Raw genomic sequence first — 26,195 nt, forward strand, 5'->3', positions numbered from 1 at the left:
ATTTGATGTGGATAAAGATATAGATAAGAAGAGATTCCAAATATCTGCCACACCCTTATCACATATGGTAAAAATCGATTCATCAGTTTTATTAATATCAAATTTATCATTGGTTTGTTTATGGTTACGGTTTGTACAAAAAACCGATCATGTAGATTTTGTATTGAATATCCTAAAACTGACCGTGAATACCCCTTCTTATTATAAGGATTCTTATTTCCTTTTGGTGGTTAAAACTTGAAATGAATAATTACTTCCACCCAATTAGGATGTTCACAAATTTTTTTATATGGAAAACTGCAGCTATTACCCTTCAGATGTGCACCATAAAAACCCATGGGTCTGAGCTTTATCCATACTTACAGCAAGACAATCACGAGTGCAGATGTAATGCATGCCCAGGGTGGGCTCACCCTCAACTCTTCGGAAAAAATTTACTAAAAATACCCAAATCTACGTATAAGCACATTTCTTTTAATACAAAACTAAGCCCTAATAAACCCAATTCTCCACAAACCCTAATAAGCTCAACTCTCCACAAGTCTTAATAAGTCAATTTCTTTCCCCTAAACCTCATAGGGGGTCTTACGATCTGAAACAATTATGACATTTTCTGGATCGATTGTAAAGACTTTATTTAGCAATTTTTTGTATGTATTTTCTGGATCGATTGTAAACAATCAAGACATTTTTAGAAAATGAAAACTCGACGGGGTCAATTGTGAAAGACTTAATTTAGCAATTTCTACACCTACAGCTCCCACCTTCCTGTAGAAATAATTGTTTCCAATTTGCAAGATCTTAAAGTCTTAAAGATAATAGTGTTTTGTTTAACTCGATCAAAAATAGAATCTATCAAGAAAAATACATTGCAAATTTCAAATGTTTAAACTGTTGGATGCAACTAAGCTAAGCTAACGGTCTTTATTTTTTTTTTTTATATATATTTTCATATGAACAATCAAACTAAAGTTGACTGAGAGTTACAGACACATCATACACGAGTAGAAGACTACACCTGCCATTCCAACCCACATTAGACAAATTACACAGCAGCTCAAGTTTAGTGTATATAAACACTGTTATCTGTAAATATATTACCGAAGCAAAGATATTCCAGCAAGTGAAAACTGAAAAGCAAAACACAAATGGAGGTTGAGATAGTCTCAAGAGAGTGCGTCAAACCCTCTTCCCCAACACCTCACCACCTAAGAACTCATAAAATCTCTCTCCTTGATCAATATGTCCCAAATACTTATGGCGCCCTTCTTCTTTTTTATCCACCAAATCATCAACTCTCCGTCTTGAAGACATTGCAAGTGTTGAAACAATCTCTATCGGAGACACTAACTCTTTACTATCCCCTTGCTGGAAAGGGCAAGGGCAATCTTTCCATTGATTGTAATGACGAGGGGGCTTATTACGTAGAGGCTCGAGTTACTTGCCATTTGAGCGATTATCTCAAACAACCTGATATCTCAGCGATCCTTAAATTTATGCCAGAGGAGATTCTTGATGATAAAATAACTCCAGGAGCTCATACCTGTATGGTACAAGTAACTATGTTTGCTTGTGGTGGTGTCGCCATAGCCATTCTTACACCACACATTTTGCTAGATGGAACTGCTCTAAATGTATTTGTCAAAACCTGGGCTAGAATGGCAATAGGAGGTGGAGGAGCATATCAATCACCCGATTTCAGTGCCTCGGTTATCTTTCCTCAAAACAATGCGTTCCCTCAAGATTTAACCAGTCAAGGTCTATTGAGTGAATTGGTTAGAAAGGGCAAGCCTACTCTAAGGAGGTTTGTATTTGATGGGCAAGTTATAAGCAAATTTAAGACCCAAGCAACTAGTTACGGCATTCAGAACCCGACTCGTGTGGAGGTTGTCTCAGCATTTCTCTATAATCGCGTCATGTCTGCATTAAGGAAGGAAAAATCAGGGGCCCTAAAGTCTGCTATTGTAGCAAATTCTGTAAATTTGCGGCGAAGGGCTTCCCCGCCATTCGCGGAAACTTGCGTGGGGAATTTTTTGTCGCTAATGGGCTTTATATTAAAAGGAGAAGAAACAGATTTGGTTAGCTTCGTGCGCAAGAAGAGGGAAGCACTATCGAGGGTCGATGGTGATCTTGTGAAGAGCTTCCAAGGTGATCAAGGGTTGCGAAATTATTGTGAGGACATGGGAAAGTTTCGTGAATTAAATTCTAAGGCTGTCTCCGACGGAGCGGAACAAATATTTTTTAATAGCTGGTGTAATATGGGGATGTACGATGCTGATTATGGATGGGGAAAACCTTTATGGGTTCCATTTCTTCCTATGGTCCGACCGTTTCCAGTATCCTGGATCCAGCTCATGGACACAAGGCGTGGTAGTGGAATTGAGGCATGGTTGATGTTGGATGAACCAGTCATGTCTGTGCTTGAGCATGACAAGTTACTTCTTTCTGCAGCAGCCTCATTAGATCCAAGTCCTCTGCAAATCGGTTCACCAAAGTCAAGTCTTTGATTTCACCGTAATTTGTTATTGCAGCGTGTTTTGTTTTGTTTTTAATTTTTTCCATTTCTACGAAAGAGATTATGCCGAGTATACCTTCTGCTTCTTCCTTGTCTACCTGCAACACTTGAAGAGAATAACATCAATCACTACGTTTTCCCTAAAAACACTTTCAATTCAGGGTCAAGATTAACCTCATTTGATCAAGAATCAAAAGACAACCAAAAAGAATCCAGCAAGCTCATTTGATCAAGAATCAAAAGACGACCAAAAAGAATCCAGCAGAAGTTAACTCAATAAAGAAACTGGCAAACTATCGAACGCCCGTGTGTTCGTAGACAATAAACTGTCAGCACAACCACTAGACTTCAAAGTTCAGACCCAACATAGATAGATTATGTAAGATGGTTGGCTCCTACTCTGGCCCGGCCCGCACATATTTATTCAAAAAATATTCTTATTTTCCCGTCTTCCCCACTGCTAGAACTCTTAACCTCTTTTTAGTTATGGAGAGTGAGTACAATTGGGGAGATGGGAATAAAAATATTTTCTGAATAAATACGTGCAAGTTCGAGAAGGGTTCAAAGCACAGAATATCTTTACTGGGTTGAAATGTCAGGATAAGAAGCCCGATTTTCTATACCACAAATATATATAGGGGTGGGGAGGGGAGGGGAGGGGAGGGGAAGTGATTAAGCAAGTAAATGGCCAATATGTAACAACTGTAGTGCATGTTTGCTTGATCCAATTATGACTCAAGTGGTAGTGAATGGCCAATATGTGGTGCATGTTAGCTAGATCCACTTATAACTCAAGTGGTGGTGTAGAGGTGTAGTGCATGTTAGCTAGATCCAATTATGACTCAAGTGGTAGTATGGCCAATATGTATTGCATGTGTTCGCTAGATCCAATTATAACTCAAGTGGTGGTGTAGAGGTGTAGTGCATCTTAGCCATCGCACCATTGCTGCTGTTCAACTATCATCAAAAGCCTGGTATATATATCACTTTACACACATCATTTTCTACACCCAACATTAACCATAAAGGCAACATTATCATTTTTGGTAATTTTTTTTAGGTGAGTGAGATAATTGCCAATACAATTAAATTAAATTAGGAGCAGTGTTTCCGCAGGTTGCATAAGAAAGCACTCTTTCTACTTTATTTATTTATTTTTATTTTATCGTTAGCACTATTTCTACTTTATTCTAGTTTTGATCACAAAATGCGCTTTTGGCCATATATATATACATATATATATATATATGCTTTCCTTCATTTTTCTAAAGGGGAAAGCATAAATTTAAAACATGTTGGTCATTCGAACTGCAATTAATAAATTACCCAGAAGCACACGCATGTTTGACCTTGATTAATGGTGTTAGATAGTGGACGTACAGTTTTAGTGTATATAAACACTGTATCTGTAAACATATTACGAAGCAAAGATATTCCAGCAACTGAAAAGCAAAACACAAATGGAGGTCGAGATAGTCACAAAAGAGTGCATCAAACCCTCTTCTCCAACACCTCACCACCTAAGAACACATAAGATCTCTCTCCTTGATCAATTTGTACCAAATATTTATGGTCCCCTTCTTCTTTTTTATCCAGAAAATCACCAAGTCTCCATCTCAAAGAGATTACAAGTGTTGAAACAATCTCTATCGGAGACACTAACTCTTTATTATCCCCTCGTCGGGAAAGCCAAGGACAATCTTTCTATTGATTGTAACGACGAGGGGCTTATTAGGTGGAGTCTCGAGTTACTTGCCATTTGAGCGATTATCTCAAACAACATGATATCTCAGCAACCCCTAAATTTATGCCGAAGGAGATTCTTTTGGATGAAGTAACCCCGGGAGCTCATTCCTGTATGGTAAAAATAAATGTTTTTGCTTGTGGTGGTATTGCCATAGGCGTCGTTGCTCAACACAAATTTTTTGATGGAAGTAATCTGTTTATATTTGTCAAAACTTGGGCTGGAATGACAGCAGGAGGTGGAAGAGCGCATACATATCAATCACCCGATTTTAGTGCCTCGATTATCTTTCCTCAAAACAATGGATTCCCTCAAGATTTAACCAGTGCAAGTTTGTCGAGTGTCTTCGTGAGAAAGGGCAAGCCTGCTACAAGTAGATTTGTGTTTGATGGGCATATCATAAGCAAACTTAAAACCCAAGCAACTAATTACGGCATTCAGAACCCGACCCGTGTGGAGGTTGTCTCAGCATTTCTCTAATCGCATCATATCTGCATTAGGAAAGGTAAAATCAGGTGCCCCAAAGTCTGTTGTGATAACAAATGCTGTAAACTTGCGGCCAAGGGCTTCCCCGCCATTCACGAGTGCTAGCGTGGGGAATTTTGTATTGCTAGTAAGCATGATAACAAAAGTAGAAGAAACAGATTTGGGTAGCTTCGTGCACCAGACGAGGGAAGCACTATCGAGGATCGATGGTGATCTTGTGAAGAGCCTTCAAGGTGATCAAGGGTTGGGAAATCTTTGTGGGTACATGAAAAGGTTTCGTGAATTAAATTCTAAGGCCAAGTCCGATGGAGCGGAATCAATATCGTTTAATAGCGGGTGTAACATGGGGCAATATGATGTCGACTATGGATGGGGAAAACCTTTATGGGTTCCATTTCTTGGTATGGTCCGATCGTATCCAATATTCTTCATCCAGCTCATGGACACAAGGCGTGGTAAGGGAATTGAAGCATGGTTGATGTTGGATGAACCAGTCATCTCCATGCTTGAGCATGACAAGCTACTTCTTTCTACAGCCTCATTAGATCCAAGTCCTCTGCAAATCGGTTCGCTAAAATCGAGTCTTTGATATCAGCAGATGGATTTGTAATTTGTTCTTTCTGCGTGTGTTGTTTTTCTTCGTTCTTTTTTTTCCCATTTCAATGAAAGATAGCATGCAGAGCATGCCTCTACTTCTTCCTTCTCTACCTGCAACACTCGGAGAGTACAACATTAATCCGTATGTTTTCCATAAATACACTTTCAGGGTCAAGATTAAGCTTTTTAGATCAAGAATCAAAAGACAACCAAAAAGAATCCAGCAGAAATTAACTCAATAAAGGGATTGGCATACTATGGAACACCTTGTGTTCATATACAATAAACTGTCAGCACAACCACTAGACAAGCTTACTATATTTATAAAGTTACACAGAGAGAAATCAGAGTCTCGCGACCCTGTGGAGTCTGATGAGAACCACACCGGCCCACAGCCACAGACCAACCCCCCTTGCCAACCAAAACCCAACCGACGCCCTTGCGGGCCGGCTGTAACCAAGGCCCATGGACTGAATCCCATGAAAACCTTGGCTGGTAGGTTGAGAAGACCATGCGCTTATAAGCTAGGTTTGATCCTCCTATTTTAACGATGTGGGATCTCATCAGAAATGATGAGAACCACACCGGCCCACAGCCACAGACCAACCCCCCTTGCCAACCAAAGCCCAACCGACGCCCTTGCGGGCCAGCTGTAACCAAGGCCCATGGACTGAATCCCATGAAAACCTTGGCTGGTAGGTTGAGAAGACCATGCGCTTATAAGCTAGGTTTGGTCCTCCTATTTTAACGATGTGGGATCTCATCAGAGTCACTCGACTCTACCGAAGCTTAATCGACATGTAGCAATGTAATTGGGCTTCAGAGGGCCCAAAGCAAAATGTTTGGTCCATGCAACTTTTCAAAGGCCTAATTCCATAAGAGCCTCAACAAACAACACATATCAGATCCAAAAACAGCATAAACGAGCCAATGATTCGACAAGAACCAACGATATGGTTTATAAATTTGAGCCCAACTCCGTTCAATTATATACAACTTTTATAAGGACAAAATAGTGTCGGGCCTTAAGGTCCGAAGATACAATATTCTGAATTGGATCAAACCTTCTCACCTCCTCCTCATCCCTCTCAATTTCTTCAAATTATAACAATTAAAATTAGCAAAAAAAATTGAACCTTGATTTTTATATCAAAATATGGCCATCATTCTTAATGCTTATTATATATGTTTTATTAAATGTATCTTACATTTGTGAGGGCATAATTGCTTTCATCACGTTGGATATTTTTATACAAAAGTCTCCACATGAAAGCAACTAGTAACCATGTTCTTATATCAGCAAAACAACAACAACATTGCACAATCTTTTCTCCATTTAGTTACACTAACTAAATATATTCTTCCAACATATACAGATGCACCTTGACCTAATTGTGATAGTCAAGCTAGCACCTCCATCACTCACTAAAATAACAAAAATTAAAAGTCCACCCCAGTTGAGTTGATTCCTATTGGACCACCACATATTCTTCTATATATCTGCAGAAAAGAATGATATTGCACATTTTTTTTTTTGTCTCACTACGTTCTTCAACAGTGGCACCTTTGACTTTGAGTTAGTTAAATAATACTACAAAATTAAAGGCCAATAATTTGGTTTTATTAATTTTGGGCTAAACTTTATTTCTTTCTAATAATTTCATGCTAATATCTGAGTTAGATTTCGTATTATAATATTTGAATATATATATATATATATATATATGGATGTGATCATGTACATATTCTCTTGCTTCTGACCCTCCTATAATATTTCATTCGTAATAATGTCAATAGTCGTACTCATATTTAAAACAACGAATAATAAAGTCAATATTAATTCATAAAAAAGAGTCTTACTCATAAATTAAAAATAAAATGAATGAGGAGCCTCCTCCAAGAGTCATATATGATGTATATGTTGCAACGCCTAAGATGCATTGAACTACAATTATCTTGAAGAGAAATGTAAAAATATAAATAAAAATAAAAAAAATAAGAAGCTCAAACTTGATTAAACTGGGGTTCGAAGTGTTACAGTTTTAGACCCACTAGTAATACAAAATATAATATATTCAATATCCCTTCACAAGTTCGAGCTTTTAGTAGAATTTGGTGTTTCACATGAAGATGGTATAATTTGGTTTGACAATGAAAAATTTTAGAGTAATTTTATTTGCACACCAAGATTTGTTATCTTTACACCAATAATTTTCTCCATATAAGTTTACACTATTTTATCTAAGTTTACACCAAATTAATATTGTTAACCCTAAAATACCTTTGATTTAAGTTTTCAATATACAAAAATGTTATCTTTACACACAAACTCATATCATCGATCTAACACTTGCTTCTTCTTTTTTTCTTCTTTATAAATATTAGTTTCTTTTATTTATGGTACGTGATACCTGCTAAATGAAAACTATCACCGATATCTACGATCGGTATTCAACTATCCTTTCTTACACCTGCTTCATCGAATACCTCATTCCGCCCGCCTTTCTAGTGAGAAATAGATAATATACACACAATTTTTATTATTTGTGTTTCTAAGGTTACAACAAAACAAGAGGTTGACACATCAGTTGAATGAATGGTTCATACAATTTATAAATGAAAACCCACAAACTTTAATAGTTCAAATTCGCAAAAGCCAGATGCAAAATCAAATTGATAATCCCCACTCAAGTATGACTAGAACCTCATTAGGAACTACACCAAATTCACATAATTGAGGACAATCAGATGTGCATAATATATTGCTAACGAGGGAAATCTCACCCAGAAACCAGCTTTACAACTATGAAGATGCTATTTAAGGACATATTAGGTATTTCATATAAGGATATATATGTAAATAAAAAAATTAATAAAAATGATGCAAAGATAATAAATCTTTGTGTGCAAATAAAACCACTCAAAATTTTATGTTGGACAATCTTTTAGACAGATTGTCATGGCGTCGAGAAGATTTTGAAGATTTTGATTGAGTCACAACAAAGATCAATCGTTTTCAAATAGATACCACAAAGATTTAACAAACACCCAATGATGCCCGGAAACTAAATTCAATGTTGAAAATTTGAGGGAAAGACAGCAACGTGCAACAAAATCTTTTGTTTTTCTACAAATTTTTTGGTAGAAATTAAGGCAATTGGAAGACATTGGTTCCGAGGTCATTTTACGTTTTATTCATTCTACTTTGAAAAATCGCAGGATGTCTATTTGGAGAATTAACGTGCCTTTTTAGTCAGTGGCGAAGCCCTAGTGTGGTGAGGAGGTCAGCTGATCCCCTCAAAACAAAATTTATGCCCTTAATTATGTAGTAATTTATATAAATGACCCCCTTAAATTTTCAATTTAGACCCCTTGTTGTAAAAAATTATGCTCATGGTTAAAACATAAGACATGTGATAAATATTACTTATCATATTTTATTAATTTTTTATTTTCAATGTTATTTTTTTCTACTTTCAAATATATAACTAATAGATAACCCAAAAAAAAATAATTGTGAAGCGCTGCCCCGAACCCCACTTAACTTTGCCTATCATGATATAAAATCTTAAATCCATCAATACGACACCCTCCATGTTAAGTCTTAGCTTCACCCCTAGTTTAGAATTCTCAACAGGCGGAAGATGGCCGGCCGGCCTCCTCAATATTCAATTGCCAAACCAATTCTCAAAGTTGTTGACTTGTTTATTTTGATGGTAATTAACATTGGTGTGGATTGATCCATTTGGGAGTGGAATATCCCTACTTGGATTATGTTGTTGATTTTTTTTTATACATGTTTCGTATGGAATAGGTAATTAGGTTTGTGCAACTACCCATAATTTGTTCTTTAAGGAAAGTCTCATTTGTACAAAGAAAGCTATCCTCTACATGTACGGCCGAAAGTGAAGTTGCTATTTTAAGTTCTTGCAACACAAGAAACACTGGCTACCTAAAAAAAACACCTACTTAGCATAACCCTATAACGCAAATATTTTTCCTATTAACTACAATAGGCTTGTACCCCGTGCAATGCACGAGATTATTATACTAAATTTTTTTTTCAATAACCATGTAATTAATTGCATTAAAAATTTTCTTTATTCGAGACTAGGGTCCGGTCCACTCGGTCCGTGGTCTACTATAATATTTCATTTATGATGAAATTATAATAAAATCAAGAGTCTTACTCATAAATTATAATATTAAAAAAAAAGATTAAACATACACAAGCAAAATCTTTAATGAAGATGATGTGCAGATAAGTTTTACCAAAACAGTGAAAAATAAGTTTTTATGCATTCATCATCTTTCTTAATATGGTTTGTAAAAATATATAAGTATAATACTTGTAGTTGGTGGGAAAATCATTAAAAATCTACAAAACAAATTTGTTAGATGGACTAAAAATGATCCTATTAAGAAGCTCATGGTTCAAACTCGATAATTTTGGAATGCAAAGTTTTGACTATTAGTTACATTGCTTAGCATTGATAAAAAAAATAAAATAATTTCCTCTCTGTTTGGGTTTGAGTTTAGATTTTCTTTTTTTGTTTGAGTGGTCATAATTGTTTTTTTTTAAATTCAACTACAAATTTCTTAAATGAGAGAATTACCAAATCTGATCAATTAATCACCTCAATCCAAGGGTTAAATGTATTATATTTCAAATCCAAATTGTGTATCATTATGGTAATTAAGTACTTAAATGATAATAAATTTCTCGCAGACATTATCCTATATTAGGAAACAAAATAAGTTTAATTATAAGAAAATCGTATATACTCAATAACTTAGCAATTCTAATCAATTAATCACCTCAATCCAAGGGTTCAAATTAATCGACTTTGGTACCATCAGTTGGACAAAAAAGTTCGTTTATAAAAAGAATTGAGAAATTCCAAACAATCAAAGATTCTAAATTAATACATCTTCCCACGAATACATAGCACTGAAACCTCAACAAATGACCAAGTCATAAAATGAATTTAGTCCATATGTCATTGTTATATGTTAATTACCAAACAACACCTTGATTTTCTTATTCACAATTCAATATTTTCTCCCTATAAATACATACACCACCTCTATTTCTCCTTCTCACAACCAACACAAACCCTATTGTCCCTCTCAATACACAAAAAAATGGCTGAAAATTTTCAAACCCTAACCTATCTCTTCTTCTTTTTCTCATATATCATGACCTGTTCAATATCCGAATCCAGGCCATGGACAGGTAATTATAAGTTCCAACTCCCTATTATTTCAAATCAACTTCGCTCCGATCCTCAAACAATCCAATCAGCCGCGACGGATTATGGCAACATTGTTCACCAAAAACCATCCGCAGTACTTTTCCCATCATCAGTACAAGACATAGCTGCCCTAATCAGCAACAGTAATAAACAAGACTCCATTTATAGGGCCGTGGCTGCTAAGGGCCGGGCCCACTCGGTCCGTGGACAGGCCATGGCCCAACAAGGGGTGGTGGTGGACATGATGGAGTTGAAGAAGAGTAGAAATGGGCAGGGAGTGGTGGTCTCCGGTAATGCCAATTCGGGCTTTTACGCGGACGTTGGGGGTGAACAACTATGGCTTGATGTGTTAAGCGAGACAAACAAACGTGGTTTTTCTCCGGTTTCGTGGACGGATTATCTTAACATTACCGTCGGTGGGACCCTGTCTAATGCCGGAATTAGTGGCCAAACGCACCGTTTTGGGCCTCAAATCAGCAATGTTTTTGAGATGGATGTAATTACTGGTATGTATGTATGCACATATATTTTATTATTTTAATTAATTATTCGTTACTGTAGCCGGCAATGCATTGACCATGAAAGTACTGTAGAGTCGGCTATGCCTGCATGTGGAGGTAATTAATTCAGGGTTTGTTTGTTTGTTTAATTTACAGGTAAAGGAGAGTTCGTAACTTGCTCCGCAAAAAATAATCCAGAGCTGTTCTATGCTGTGTTAGGAGGGTTAGGCCAATTCGGAATTATAACCAGAGCCAGAATTCCCTTGCAACCGGCACCAAACAGGGTAACTATCTATACAATATACGTATACCTATAAAATAAATATTATTTGACTTTCTTGAGAAAAAATTGCTATTTGACTCTTGAAATTTTGTTACATCGCTCCACACACGCACCTATATATGTGTGTGACACGTTAAACGTATACCTATCAAATAAATACTATTTGACTTTTGAAATTTGAATACATTGCTCTACACACACGCACGTGTATATATGTATATATATAAATAGTTTCTATTTTGATACGTGGGGAGGGGATCGAACCTTAGACCTAATGTTTTTTTAATTTTGTTTTGTTTTTTGTTTGATAAGTCACAGAATAGATTAAGTGTGGAAATGCATTAACAGCAGTATATATATATATATATATATATATAACACTCGAGCCATTAGTTGAAATGATAAAAATAGTTGAAATGATAAGAATAGTGTGTACTACCTTGATGATCAGGGTTCAAATCCCCCTATCCGTTTAAAAAAAATTAAATATTGTACCTAGATATATTAATTAGAAAATTAAATTTGTAATTACTTGAATTAAATTAATTAACGAATTTGCAGGCCAAGTGGGTGCGGTTGCTTTACAGTGATTTTGCTGCATTTACAAAGGACCAAGAACAGTTGATTTCAATCAACGGTGGAGTCAATTACTTGGAAGGTTCACTTCTACTGGACCAGGGTCCTCCAGATCCCACTTTTTTTTCACCCTCTGATATTCCCAGAATCTCAGCGCTGGTGAAGCAGAACCGTATAATCTACAGTATTGAACTAGCCATGTATTATGATGATCGTACCAAAGCCACCGTCCAGGAGGTACATATATATATATATATATATAGTAGGAAATTAATTAACTATATTTAATTTGAATTTTTTCTGTGCTTAATTTGGTGATTATTATGATCTTGTATAGGAACTACAAGCATTGTTGAAAGGTTTAAGCTTCATTCCAGGATTTAATTTTGAAAAGGACGTTTCCTACGTCGAGTTCATCGGTCGAGTTCAAATTGGAGATCAAAACCTTAATGAAGCTCATCCATGGCTTAATCTCTTCATACCGAAATCTCGAGTTTTGGATTTTGATGCCGGAGTTTTCAAAGAAATTGTTCTCAAAAGTAACCTTACTCAGGGACTCGTTCTTTTGTATCCCATGAACAAAAGCAAGTAAGTGACCATATATATCGAAATGAATCTCTAATAATATCTTTCGGTGACCAAAATGTATAGTTTCCGTAAATAATTATTAGTAACTAGATTTCGGAATTGTTTCTTGATTATATATGCACAGATGGGATGATAGAATGTCTGCAATGACACCGGATGAAGAAATTTTTTACACAGTAGGTTTTCTGCATACAAGTGGGGTGGGTGATTGGCAAGCTTTTGATGACCTAAATAAGGAGATATTGGAGTTCTGTGATGGAGCTGGCATTAAGGTTAAGCAGTATCTTCCTAACCACGCAACAAAACAAGAGTGGATCGACCATTTTGGACCAAAATGGGGAGTTTTTCAAGAGAGGAAAACTAGTTTTGATCCAAGAATGATATTATCGCCAGGACAAAGAATTTTCAACAACAATTAAGGCCTCTTTTTTCTTTTTTATTTTTTCTTTTTTTGTAATTGTGATTTTTTGGAATCGAACAATCAGATAATGATAATAATATTTAATAATTAATTAGAGTTTTGGAATTGTTTGGTTAGAGGATGTGTGTGTGTGTGTAACATCAACATTGATATATGAGTTTTGAAATTGATATATCAACATTGATATATGATAATAATATACAATAAATTAATAATTAATTAGAGTTTTGGAATTGTTTGGTTGGAGGATATGTGTGTGTGTGTGTGTGTGAATATATATAACATCAACATTGATATATGAGTGAGGGAAACAGGTAACTATTATGACTGTAATAAATCAAATGTGATTTTCTTTATGTATAATCTAAATCCTAATTAGCTTTAATTAAATTGGTAACATTCTACTGAAGAAAATGAAATTTTGATTAAACTCTATTACTGTGATATTATATGGCACGCTAAAATATTATGGTACACAAACACAATCTCATATCTTCTATTTATATATATATATATATATATATATATATATATATATATATATATATATATATATATATATATATATATATATAGATAAATGGTGTGATATTAATTTATAGGTTAAGGTGTGCGTGTTGACATCCAAGTTTTAGACTCATATCATATGTTCAAAGGGTACACTTGTATGTATCAGGTTTTTTCCAAGGTTTTAGGTGTTACAAATCCAATTAAGCGCTAGGTTTGAATGTTTGATACTCTAATTTAGCCTAGTTGGGCCTCATCATAAACCAGAAATAGTTGGATTGGGCCTCATCCAATACACCCCAAGTAGTTGGGTCGGGGCCTTTTCAAATTTTGAGTTGAGGCCCTCGGACTCTGGGTTTCAAGGAGTCATCGGCTGATACTGCAGGAAATAAAGAGAACCAGTGAGAATAATAGAAAAGCAAGCTTTAAATACTCTCTGATTTGCAATGGCGCTCTAACAATCCGCCATTAAATGCCCAAGCAGGTTCGTCTTCTCTTTGTCCAATTATTCTTCAACCCCAAACCCACAACCCATTTCCGCACAATAGCTTTACGTCTCTCAAATTCAGGTTCAAGATATCTTGCTCTAATTGTTCTACCAATCCGGCGGCTCGAGACCCAAAAGAAGAGAAGAAAACCCATGCCAAGCTTCATTCAGAAAATCCGTTATAAGTGGTCGCTTAAGCATGTTTCACAGAGAGAAATTCCCATGGCAAGTTGAAGAAGAAGAAGAACAGTACCGATACGATCTTGAACTATCAGGCGCCTTCAATACAAAAACGTTATAAACGGAAGGGAAGATAAAAAAAAATTTTACAGCTTCTGCACATTTCCCCCCAAAACTCAAATATAAATGTAGCCTCATCAACGTACACAATATCTAACAACCTGAATTTTAATAAGCCCGGAAATCATAACAGTGCCTGCATTCCATTTGACTCAAAATTTCCCTGGACCATACAACCCAACAGCTATATATTGACCAAGAGTTACAAAAAGCCACATCAATACCTTGACGTTGCTCAAACACAATGTAGCAGGTGAATATAAACCAAAGGTCAGTCGGCACCTCCCAGTGATCGCTCAAATGACAGGGGTTGCGCGTCCTAGAAATGGGGCAAGACCCAGCCAAGGGAAAGCACTTCCACTCAAAGTTCAATTCAACCCCGCACTCATGCTTCAACTGCAGTGACGGTTTCTTCATCCGTACTATCTGCAGAAACAATTTCTTCTACAGGCTCATCATCAGTAGCTTCGGTTTTTGGAACTTTATGTAATTCAGCAAGAAGCTTTTCCCTGAGCTTCATCATAAGTTCATTTCGTGCACTGTCATCCCCAACAAGGAACTGTTTGAAGGCATCCTTGCCACGAAAACTCTGACTGTTAAAATGGTACATTGCACCTGCCTTAGTGACAAATTTGTGCTTCAATCCCAAGTCTATGAGCTCAGCCTCACGACATATTCCCTTCCCAAACTCAAGTTCAAACTCTGCGATTTTAAATGGAGGAGCAAGCTTGTTCTTCACAATCTTCACAAGGACTTTACTTCCCGTTGTCTGCAAAATTTGAACAGTATCAAAAGAGAGAGACCCACTGAAATATGTGCTTTGAAAAAGAAAAAAAAAGTTTTCACAATTGAGCCTTTCAATTTCGAGTAAATTCCAATGCATGTTCCAATAGAAAATAGTTCAACTGAAAAATCTAATGTAAGAGAATGTCAGCAAGATCGCAAGATCGGATACTGTTCAAAAAAGAGGCCCCCTTAATGATAACCACTAACATGAACAAATCATCAAGAACAAAAAGGTCTCAAGCAAAGAAAGGAATCAAGGATGAAGTGATCTTCATTTCCAATACATGATAACAAATTTATTACTATCCACGCTACTCTTTCCACTCCTTAACTGCTCTGGTTGTAAGAATCTGGTCAGGTCCACTTTGGAAAAATGTCTAGAGCGAACATATTTGCATGATATGTTATTTCTTAAGAAACAATTTGGATCTTGGGCCCCTGGCTCAAGTGTTTGAACAGATTAGATGACCTAATAATATTCCACCGAAGGAGTTCAATAGTCAGCAATGTTATAGAATATTCAATTGAGTGCACAAGACAGTTAATGAAAACAGTCTTCTTCAAAAGCAATTCTTGTATCCTTATAAAAAGATGGGAACGTATACCTCTTCCCCTTTCTTGACGAGGCCCACCCTTCTTATATTTAGGCGCACCGAAGCATAAAACTTCAAGGCATTGCCTCCACAAGTAACTTCAGAAGGCCCACCAAATCCTCCAAAGGTAGAAAGTTTTGCCCTAACCTGAAAAAAAAATCATTGATTGAAGTAGGAATAATAGTAGTAGATGGCCCACATGTTACAGTAGAATTGGAATTGCACAACACTGACAGCATTGACAACCATACGATGTCAATTTTTCCAAGCACTATTGTTTGTCTCACTTGAAGGGGGGAGAGAGAATGGTGAAACAAGGAAGAATCGATTGGGGGGCTGGAATTGATATATGTTAGCAAGGACTAACAGCTGAAATATGAGAGGAAAATCAGCCCATGCCTTTCAGCTCATTCTCAAATCCTTGAAGATTGTAAACAACTCTTGTGCACAAGATTCTTTAGTTGGTGGGGGTCAGGGACATGCAGGATCTACGCAAACATTATCCCTGCATAATATGTGGAGAGATTGTTTCCAAAAATTGAATATGTGACCTCTAAGTTTCACCTTCTGACATATTAGCCCTAAAACATCTAAGTAGATGGTTACACTTTCTAATGTATGAGTCCCAAAACCTTCAAGTGCCTGTTTGATAATGTCAGGATAGGGAAAGCTCCATTTTTGGGCCAAGGGTCATCAAAACAAGTTCAGGATTTACCAACTATGGATGCACGATGGTCCAGCCTTGTTCAAAAGGATTGTGTGAATGAAGTAGGAATCAAGCTTTATTCAACCCAATTGACAGTTCAAGCACTAACCAAATATCAAAGACTCCTAATAGTAAGCATAGCTTCAGAACCAGAGATAATAATCCTACTCAGCATTTAATCATCCTACTCAGCATTTAACCAACTTACATCAGAATGAAAAACACATTTCATAAAAAGCTTAAAAAACATTGCTGATTAAAAGAACTAACAATGATACCTGATTTATAAAGATCAAAATAGTCTCCGACAGAGACAGAGAGTGGCTCAATTTCCGCAACGCCTGACTCATCAGCCTAGCTTGCATCGCCATGTGAGCATCCCCCATCTCTCCATCAAGTTCATTTTTAGGCACAAGGGCAGCAACCTGCCAACAACCAGATCAGGATTCAGAAAATATTAACCATCAAACCTGATAATATTATGGAGCACCCCCCACCCCCCACCATACCCACACAACCCGGGGGGGGAATCCCCATTACCTTTGGGTAGAGGAGGGGTGGGTAATTTATACATTAAGATGATAAGAAAGACAATTCTTTCTACTAGCGATAAACATGCAACTTGTAAGCAGCTGCTAAAAGCAGAGGGAATGCAATCCCTCGCAAAGAACTACAAAGCAATCAAGCGCCTTACTTACGCTGTCCACAACAACAACGTCAACCGAGCCACTCCGGATTATTGTATCCACAAGACTGAGAGCTTGCTCCCCACAGTCAGGTTGCGAAAGGAGCAAATTCTCAGTATTCACTCCAATAGCCTCAGCCAGCGACGAATCAAGGGCATGTTCGGCATCAACAAAAACGCAGTAAGCTGAAAATAAATCTCATGCATGGTAAGACTTCTAGAAGAAACTGAAGCAATAAACCTTATGGAACACAATTTTCTTTCATGTAGGATCCGGAAATTTATTGGTATTATAAACCAACAAATAGTTATCATCAATCATAATCAAAATTAAGGAGAACATAAAAAGGAAGTGTGAACGGTGTATGATGGTACCATTGTCACACTCCGAATTTTTCATAATTTTTTTGCCTATACAATTTAATTATACATCAGCTACCATTGACTTGTATTAAAATCTAGTATCACATTCATTCACGAGCACAGTTAATCAAGCAAACAACTTATAAAACACGACACTGGAATGTGGTAGTAAACTGGATTGTCCTGATTCTTTCAATTGAAGAAACTGTAACTATAAGAACATTAAATAAACCTCCTTGCTTCTGTGCTTCAGCAATTACGTGTAGAGCAAGAGTGGTCTTCCCAGAAGCTTCTGGACCATATATCTCCACAACACGTCCCTGTATAGATCCCACACCCACAAAGTCATCATAACAGTATATAAGAAACGCACCATAGAATAAGCCGTGGATCCCCTCCCACTGTAATGGTATCATGCAAAAGAGGGAGGAACCCAAAAAACAAAGGAGAAAAATACGGGAAAAAAAGGATGATCAGCCAAAATTGTCCAGTGGAAAAGCTCACAGGTTGTTACTATAGAAAAGAAGTAGATGCAATTACTTTCACTATAGCAGGAAGCAACGGTAAGCAAAAGCACCAATATTGGAAAATCATTTCACACTTTAAACATATAAGTAACTTTGTACAAAATTTCTTTTACATTGAAGAAGTTCAAAGACCATATGTTGGCACGTAAAAAGATGAAAATTACTTCAAATCAAAGGATTCAAAAATACCTTAGGAAGTCCACCGATACCCAGCGCTATATCCAGGCCAAAAGAGCCTGTTGAAATTACAGGAACATTCCTGGGAGCCGCTGACCGACCAAGCCACATGATAGATCCCTTTCCAAATGAGCTAGTGATCTGATCCAAGGCTTGCCGTAGGGCCAATTCTTTCTTAGACAAATTCTCATCGCCAGAGTCACTTCCCTCAGACTTGGATTTTCTCCGACCTTCAAAGGTAGGGTAGCATTATCAACTGTATAGCGTACTCCGAATGGAAAAATGGCTACCACATCGTTAGTCAAAAAGCACATCCCAAACAAGCTTAACATTTCAAAAAATCAGAGCAAAAATAATGATGATGCACATATTTTCGATAATTCAAATATCTTATAGTCAGCACTAGGAACATCATACAGTCAAATCGTAACAAGCCTTTACCCTCCAATAATTGCATTCGCAAGGAGGTTTCTCCAATGCAGGTAAAAGTCAAATTACGTTTTAGGTCATTATTGGTGCTATTTAACATGTCAACACATTCTACTCTTTTTATAGAACAAACTCACCAAACCACGGGAGACAAACTACCAAACAATTTTAATGTCCATAATAAAATTTAACCCCAATACATAGCGAAACCTAAAGCACCTTTAGCTGCAAAATTCCGGAACTGGCATGATGTCCCCAGTACTCCCCTTCTCAACTCCTGCACAGTAAATAAGTATTAGATGATAACAAAAAACTACAGAAACAGAACCAAACTGGTAAGAAATAAAATGGAACACAAACTAGCGTAGGCCAAATGAGCAGACAGAAAACAAAAAAGAAAAGTATAACTTTGTTTTAGCAGACCAAAACCATTTCTTAAACAAAGAGAATATAATCAAATACGACAAAACTCGGTAAGTACGAGAGAGGGCTCGCACAAAAACAGAAGAGAAAAATTCAAGAGAGCAAAACCTCCGGTGCCAGTAGAGCGCGTTTCAGAGAGTAACTGTTCCGAAAGAGCCTCGCCATGGAGTGGAGTAGGGTGAAGGAAGGTTCAAAATACGGCAACTCTTTCGGAATCAAACTTGTAAGAGTGAGAATGAAGGGAATATCGAATTCGCAAAGAGAGGAGGGAGGAGGGCAAGAGAGCGCTAATTTTTTGGTTTTAGGGTTTTGAGGGCTTGGTTTCCCTCCTTTCTTGAACCATGTTGTGAGCTTTAGGCTTTTTTGGTTTGGTGGAACGAGAAAACCGGGCTTCCTTTTCCGGCCCGCGACCGGGGTGTCTAAATATGGCAACGCATGATGATAAATAATGGTTTGACGTGGCATTTTTACTATGAGTACTAATTTTAGCTGGAATTCTTTATCAAAAATCATGTTAAATCATGATTTTTTTTTTGAAAAATTACATATTAAAATTTAAGAGTTAGGAATTAAAATGTATAGTTTAGCATTTAAAATTTAAGCTTTAATTACATGTTAGAGTTTAGGAGTTAGGAATGAGTTTATAGGTACTGTGAAATATGGACATGAAATGGTAAGTAAATGTCGAATTTACTAAAACAAAATTGTTGCGTTTCGTTTTTAGCCCGTGGAGTATTCTCTTTAATTCTCTTATAAACACATGAAGCTTATCCTAAATTTTTTAGATAAGGTCTCAAATGATAATTGATGATGAGACAAAAATTAATTAATTTCTTAAAAAGAGTACAATAAAAACTGGAAATTAAATAAAAAAAACTAACCACCTTTCTTTTGGTAATAAAAACTAACCTTTTAGATGAATGATAATATTTACATGAATGCTAATAAGAAATTAAGAACTAACTTGATTTGAATGAGATTGCATTTTGTTACCTGTTTGGTACAGCGGATCCGCTGCACCAATCGTTGTTATGTTCCGCTGCATCAAACGGTGCGGCGGATCCACTGGAGGAGGGAGCTTCTTTTCATAACTGGAGGCTAAATGTCTCCCTTCTTTTTTTTTGTTTTTTAATAATGTGGACCCCACATTATGATTACATTTTATTATTTTTTAATAATATAGGTCCCACAAAATGATAACATTTTATTAATATTTACAACATTAGTTTCAGTTTTGATACAAAAACAATTTATAATTAATTTGAATAATAAATTAGATTTATTAGCTTAAAAATAATTTTAATACTTCAAATTATTTTTAACTGTTTTAATACCATAAAAATATTTTAACAGTTATAATACTTAAAATAAAGAAATATTAATATTTTATTAATTAATAATTAAGAATATTTATTAATTTAAAATTAATTTTAATAAAAATTATATTTATTAGATTAATTTTAATATAAAAATAAAAAATAATATTACTTCAACAATTTCCCCGCTAACATCAACTTTTATTTTACTAAACAACTCACAAAATATTTCATAACTTTAAACTCAAAATTTTTTCTACAACATTTTCATTGAAAATCAAACTATCTGCTTTACCAAACAGAACCTAGGTCTATTGTCCTTCCGCTGTCCATTGGGCCCAATCATGGGCTAAATAATTACCCGCCAATGAAAGTCATCTAGTCGACCCCTTCAAGTCTTCAATAAGCCAGCCAGCCAGCTCTCGCTCAACAATCTGTCGAAGGCGCTAGTCCAAAAGGAGTAAAGGACAATTTCGACAACTAAGAATTAAGAACATCAGACTAAAGAGCAGACAAAAATAAAACTAGTTGCGACAACAATGATAGGTATTTAAATAAAACACAAACGGAAGAGGCTCACAATTGACATTTTGGAAAGAAAAAGAAATCCCCATAAACAGCAACAGCCTTTAAAAACTATATATATGATCAAATATCATTCCCCATACCAATAGGAGGAAGAAGGGAAAGGATCTTCCAAACCATTCAATCATACTAAACCGTTATAAACGATAACCAAATAAGCAACAAAAAGAAAAGGCCAAAACTGCAAATCCTTCCCCCCAAAATCCCCTAATGTTCCGAAATGACAACAATTCCCTGCCAACCGACGCATCTCTGTGACCAGATCTACTGCTGCTTGCATTCTGGAGGTTGTTCACCCTGCTGCTGCAGACCATCACCAACTAGAATTCTTCCGCTCTTCTACAATGAACGAGACACAAGTGATCAGAACAAGTCAGATTGTGTTCGTCTATTAAACATAGGCATCATAAAATAATTGAACATAAAGAACATCCCAAAGTAGACAGGATAGTATCAGGCAACATACACTTTGTCCAGACAATGACTGCAGCACATTTCAAACAATTAACAAAGAGAAATTAGCAAAGTTCATATGTCAACAAAAACAGTAAGCATACATGTACCTTCTTTCTCGTCTTTCTCTCATCTTCTCCTTCATCATCGTCATCCTCGTCCTCGTCTTCTTCATCATCATCTTCATCGTCATCATCTTCGTCGTCGTCGTCGTCATCATCTAATTCCATATCCTCTCCTTGAATAGCTTCACCAGTGTACCATGACACAGCATGGGAAATAACCTTGTCACGAATAGTATACCTGTACGAGGCACCAATGATTACCATCAAGCAGCAAGCCGCATGCCAAAAAAAAAAAAATTTGAGTCGAAAAGAATTCAATTAAGATTCCACTGCCAACTTAGTCTAAAGAGATCCTGTAAAAATTTAAATGTTGAACACAATACTACCATTAATAGATCTTCTAGACTCTAGAGCATCAACAGCCCAATTGCCTATCAAAATATCAGTGTCTAACCATAAGCCATAGGAATGATAGAATAACTAACCCAACATCATAATCTTCCTCCATCTGATTCTGAAGATCCTCAGCCTGTTAGAGCAAATACGATAAGCGCACATAATACACAATGAGAGAAAATCAAGCATTTATAAGTGCAATGATATTTGGCCATACAGCGTCGTCATCAATGTCTTCATCATCCTCTGGAACTTTAGGTGGGTTAAAAAAGTTGAAAAAACTTTCACAATATTCAATTTTTGTTATAGGCTTGGCATTCTTTGTCCCCTTCTTTGGCTTCTTCTTCAGGACCTTCTGTGTTAAGCACATCCCAGGGTACCATTCGATCTCCGTTCTACAATAACCAAATCAGTTAGGTATTTTTTTCAAAAAGCTAGTCATAGGCTTAAAAAAGTTATCACATTACACTCAACGAAATTACCCAATTGCTTTCTCCAAAATAGGATCGTCTTCATCAATCATTTGATATATCTTTGTCAAGACACTGTTCTTGAAGTATAGATTAGGCTCAAAGATGAACTCAAGCTTGAATCCTTTGGGATCATCAATCCTGCACCATTTAATATCTTTAAGATACTTAAGTGCCCCTTCATCACGCTCCGAAATCTGACGGCAAAGTGTGAGATGAAATATTATCAGTCAAAATTTTAATTTAAACTAAAAGAAAACATATATAACAGAATTTTTACACACTCATAGAACTAACCTTCTGAGCTAAAACCTCATTGTTCTTCATTGCAGTAAGCCAGAAATCAGGCACTCCTTTCTCTGTATTCAAGGAAACTTGTTATCAGGTCACGAAGATAATGCACAAATAGATTATCTAAACTGATCATCGAGGCACCTTCAGCGGCTTTATCCCCCTCTTGGTCCATTGTGGATTCATCCGGTGTCCCATCAACTTCGATGACACCATTAACAATATCATAGCGCTGCAAAATTTAAATAAATTAACTACTGAAGAGAGGAAATGACAGCGATTAATTATGGTCAAACCAATGTGGCCATTGTCTAAATGCAAGGCTAAGGCCCGATGCAACTACTAGTTGCTACTTTGGTAGAGGCATTCAGTTCAGCCACTAGCTTCATAAAACTGACAAAGCAAAAAATTATATATTATATTCACCAATAACATTACAACACAATCAATGCATATTATAAACACAGTATCCTTAAAACTTGTTTTTCTTCCTCAACTAATTTTATGATTGCATCCAAAAACTATGGTATCTTATTAATTCGAACTTAATGTTGCAACGGGAAAAAAATGACACGGGCCACTTTTCTTTCTGGGCTACGTGTTTCTATTTTACGGAGATACTTTTGTGGTGTTGTTGCAAGTATGATTGGCCCTATCAATTGAAGTGGTATGTGGGCTGCGGGGGTTTTTTTCGGCTCACGGGCTGCTTGTTTAGACTCGCGGGCTATGAGCTTGGTGTTAATTTTCCACGGCTGTTCTAATTTTATTTAGTGTCCTTTTTTGGACTTGATGTTAAGGTATGCGGGCGTATGCCCCTCCTATTTTGTACAGGCTTCTTATTCAATGCATTAATTACTTACCAAAAAAAGATAACAATATGATATATCAAAGAAGATACGAAGCTGCATGAATTATAACAATGGGCTCTCTTCATCGAAATCAGTCGATAGATGTTTGAATGTGATAAAAAAAAAAATCTAAGCTTTAATAAGGGCACAATTAGACATGTCATTCCCAAGCTTTCAGTAGCTACAAAAAATATATCTTGGTCTCATTCAAACCTTCTATCGTAATCCACCTCGTAATAGTTACCTGGTTAACTATGGCTAAGAGTCTTTAAACAGATGGACCTAGCTCGGGTAAAAGTACGTTCCTACATAATGCATGTCATTCTTCTATGGTAAATCTATAAGAGATCAGTCATCTGTGGTGCACATATAAGGGAAAGGGGACACACACTCAGGCTCATCATTAAAAAGTTTATGTGGATAAATACCTTTGCATAAAGTGGCTGATATAATTTTTGATATTTGGCTTCGAGAGCTGCTCTCTCCTCAAAGAATTTTGCCTCCAATTCGTCATGTTGGATCTGCAGATGAAGCAAAAATACAATGAAAAATATATTGAAAGTTTTTATCTTGTTCAGGTAAGATAAATAAGCTGTAAAGGAAAGACTGTGTAAGAGAAATTGTAAATGAAAAAAAAAAAAAAAAAAAAAAAAGGGGAAGAATGAACAAGCATATATAAAGAAAAGAACAGTGACACCTCCAAACCCATGTACACAACAAATCGTCGATGCAGAGAACTGTAATTGAGCAGGAACGCAATCCAAATTATACACAAAACATAAATCCTTTTTAAAGAGCACCACTTTTTGTCTCCGAGAGATGAGAGACAAAGTATCAACATTAAACAAATGAAAGGCCGTTGCATCACAAAAACGAGATTTATTTTGCAAGAAGGCAAGCCACCTGAATCTCTCTGAGAACCTCAACACGCTTTCTGACAGTCGGAGTCAAATTGTCCAGGATATCGGAATGCTGTCCAGCGAGAGTCTGCAGCTTATCCTGCACCAGGTCACCACAAACTCACCCCAATCAGCCATCAAAACAACAATTCCCCAACATAACCACCCGATCATAATCAAAATAAATCATACACAATTCACTGACCTTGAGACCAATAACAAGACCCGCTCGATCCTCATCGTTGAGAGCCACTAACGATAAGTAAACAAAGGAAAACAAAAAAAAAGGCCACTTCATGTACGCAAACAATAAATTTCACCGAGCGAAGTAAGGTTTCAGTTGAGAGAGATGTTACCAGAGGAGAGATCGGCCATGCTGAAGTTATCCTTGTTGTCGTTGCTCATATTTTGGGGTCCAATTCGATTTCGAGAGACAGATAGGAGAGGAGAGGAGGGAAGAAGCGATAAGCTAAAACCCTAGCTAGGAGCAAATAGGAAATCTTTAGAGAGAGCGAGAGGCGGTCTTTGAAGCGTGAGTTCGTTTAAAACTCCCCTCACCTTTATATGTACCTGGTGACTGGGGTTGGTAGTATTCGGCGGCAGTGAGAAATCCACATTATATTTCCAATATTACCCCCCAATAAGGCCGCATGGCGCATTGAGTAAAAGTCTAATGACAAGTGGGAATGCAAAATCTTCACTTTCTAAGAATCACCGACCAGGTGGGTGCAGAGCTCTCGCTGGTTGTGGTGGTGTAACTGATATTTTTCCAAGATTATGGAGCTAGGCAACCCATGTCGCCTCACCCAGGACGCCCATGGCTAATTGGATAACATTTTCATGGGATGGGAATGAGTAAATTAAGAGGGAACATAATTTAATAATCATATAGAAATTGCAGCAAAATGGAAAACATTTTTATTGAATGTGATCAATCTAAATTAGTAAAGAGTGTAACTTCAAATTGAAAAAAAATCGAAAGAATCAATGTGGCTGAAGATCACGACTTCATATCATAACCAAATGGTGACGCAAGTGCAGGTTGAGATTGTGATTCATGTCAAAGCAAATGGTTGGAGCCAGTGTGGCGGGAAATTACAGCCTACAGGCTTCAACTCCTAACTCATTGGTGGCGCAAATGTGACAGGAGGATAAAGAGTGATTTGATCAAATCGGAAGATCGCCTTGAATGGAATCTATGTGATGAACTAATTTGATTTGTACTAATTGATTGTATAACTTTGCTCCAATGGTTTAAAATAAAGACTTTGAAGATGAAGATGAAAAAAAGGGTTAAATTTGATAAAAAAGAGTAACTTTGCGATTGAAATTATTCATGCATGAATTGTTTTCAACTAAAGCTTTAGTAAAAACTTCGTTTTCCAACCTATTATCGCCAAGATTATGGCAAATGATGACAATTGATTTCCTAACTTATTTCTACGAAACACAATTAGAAAATGAACTATAATATAGTAATTAATTAAAGAGCGATGCGTTCATGGTTCTTTAAAAGAAACGGTTTAATTCGATTCGATTGACAGAGCGAGCCAAGTTTAATAACACTATTTTGAATTGGTTATTTGTGACAATTTATTTATCATGGGTAAGAGAGAATTATCTCACACACAACCATAGAGTAATGGGTATAAAATTAACAACAAAAAGGGGAAAAAAATTTACTGATTTGAACTCACCCAACTAAATTAATAGATATCAATGAGATTGCAAGGAAGTGAAATTACGTGGCAATTATAAAAGAGAGTGAAAATTTTATCGGCTATATTTCTAAAATTTAAAACTATAGAGGGTCTTTTGCAACCAGCCCAAAGTAGAGGGATCTAGTTGAATATTCGTCAAATTGTGAATACCAGACCAAAAACGATACCGTCTTGGCGAGAGAAAAGATGCGGTTTTCGTTTTT

General features: G+C 36.4%; 5 protein-coding genes across 7 annotated transcripts; 3 read left to right on the top strand and 2 right to left on the bottom strand.

The window, feature by feature from the left end:
- Window positions 1-994: 994 nt before the first annotated feature.
- On the top strand, window positions 995-2,605 carry LOC120005418 (stemmadenine O-acetyltransferase-like). Its single transcript, XM_038855043.1, has one exon. The coding sequence runs from the start codon at window positions 1,149-1,151 to the stop codon at window positions 2,505-2,507; it is 1,359 nt and encodes a 452-aa protein (XP_038710971.1). The 5' UTR covers window positions 995-1,148; the 3' UTR covers window positions 2,508-2,605.
- A 1,717-nt stretch (window positions 2,606-4,322) lies between these two features.
- Window positions 4,323-5,334, top strand: LOC120006048 (stemmadenine O-acetyltransferase-like). The gene is made up of 2 exons (XM_038855924.1): window positions 4,323-4,710; window positions 4,760-5,334. The coding sequence occupies exons 1-2, from the start codon at window positions 4,323-4,325 to the stop codon at window positions 5,332-5,334; spliced, it is 963 nt and encodes a 320-aa protein (XP_038711852.1).
- A 5,136-nt stretch (window positions 5,335-10,470) lies between these two features.
- LOC120006647 (cytokinin dehydrogenase 3-like) lies at window positions 10,471-12,963 on the top strand. Its single transcript, XM_038856768.1, has 5 exons — window positions 10,471-11,103; window positions 11,254-11,381; window positions 11,942-12,193; window positions 12,294-12,544; window positions 12,669-12,963. Exons 1-5 carry the CDS (start codon window positions 10,488-10,490, stop codon window positions 12,961-12,963), a joined length of 1,542 nt encoding a protein of 513 aa, XP_038712696.1. The 5' UTR covers window positions 10,471-10,487.
- Window positions 12,964-14,218: 1,255 nt separating this feature from the next.
- Window positions 14,219-19,334, bottom strand: LOC120006266 (DNA repair protein recA homolog 3, mitochondrial-like). 2 transcript variants are annotated; one of them, XM_038856239.1, is made up of 8 exons: window positions 19,057-19,334; window positions 18,745-18,802; window positions 18,109-18,326; window positions 17,625-17,712; window positions 17,043-17,215; window positions 16,623-16,769; window positions 15,651-15,785; window positions 14,219-15,028 (listed from the first exon to the last, which is right to left on the bottom strand). In XM_038856239.1, the coding sequence occupies exons 1-8, from the start codon at window positions 19,111-19,113 to the stop codon at window positions 14,645-14,647; spliced, it is 1,260 nt and encodes a 419-aa protein (XP_038712167.1). In that variant the 5' UTR covers window positions 19,114-19,334; the 3' UTR covers window positions 14,219-14,644. The 2 variants fall into 2 exon arrangements, with proteins under 2 accessions (XP_038712167.1, XP_038712168.1); XM_038856240.1 differs by lacking the exon at window positions 19,057-19,334 and having other exon boundaries at window positions 18,109-18,352; window positions 18,745-18,787.
- A 1,485-nt stretch (window positions 19,335-20,819) lies between these two features.
- LOC120004955 (nucleosome assembly protein 1;3-like) lies at window positions 20,820-24,806 on the bottom strand. Of its 2 annotated transcripts, none has more exons than XM_038854340.1 (11): window positions 24,628-24,806; window positions 24,477-24,523; window positions 24,276-24,371; window positions 23,801-23,893; window positions 22,669-22,756; window positions 22,531-22,592; window positions 22,246-22,430; window positions 21,981-22,158; window positions 21,853-21,896; window positions 21,413-21,605; window positions 20,820-21,185 (listed from the first exon to the last, which is right to left on the bottom strand). In XM_038854340.1, exons 1-11 carry the CDS (start codon window positions 24,674-24,676, stop codon window positions 21,114-21,116), a joined length of 1,107 nt encoding a protein of 368 aa, XP_038710268.1. In that variant the 5' UTR covers window positions 24,677-24,806; the 3' UTR covers window positions 20,820-21,113. The 2 variants fall into 2 exon arrangements, with proteins under 2 accessions (XP_038710268.1, XP_038710267.1); XM_038854339.1 differs by having other exon boundaries at window positions 20,820-21,188; window positions 24,628-24,804.
- Window positions 24,807-26,195: the final 1,389 nt, after the last annotated feature.

This window comes from Tripterygium wilfordii, chromosome 9 (genome assembly GCF_013401445.1).
Source record: "Tripterygium wilfordii isolate XIE 37 chromosome 9, ASM1340144v1, whole genome shotgun sequence".
NCBI lineage: Eukaryota > Viridiplantae > Streptophyta > Magnoliopsida > Celastrales > Celastraceae > Tripterygium > Tripterygium wilfordii.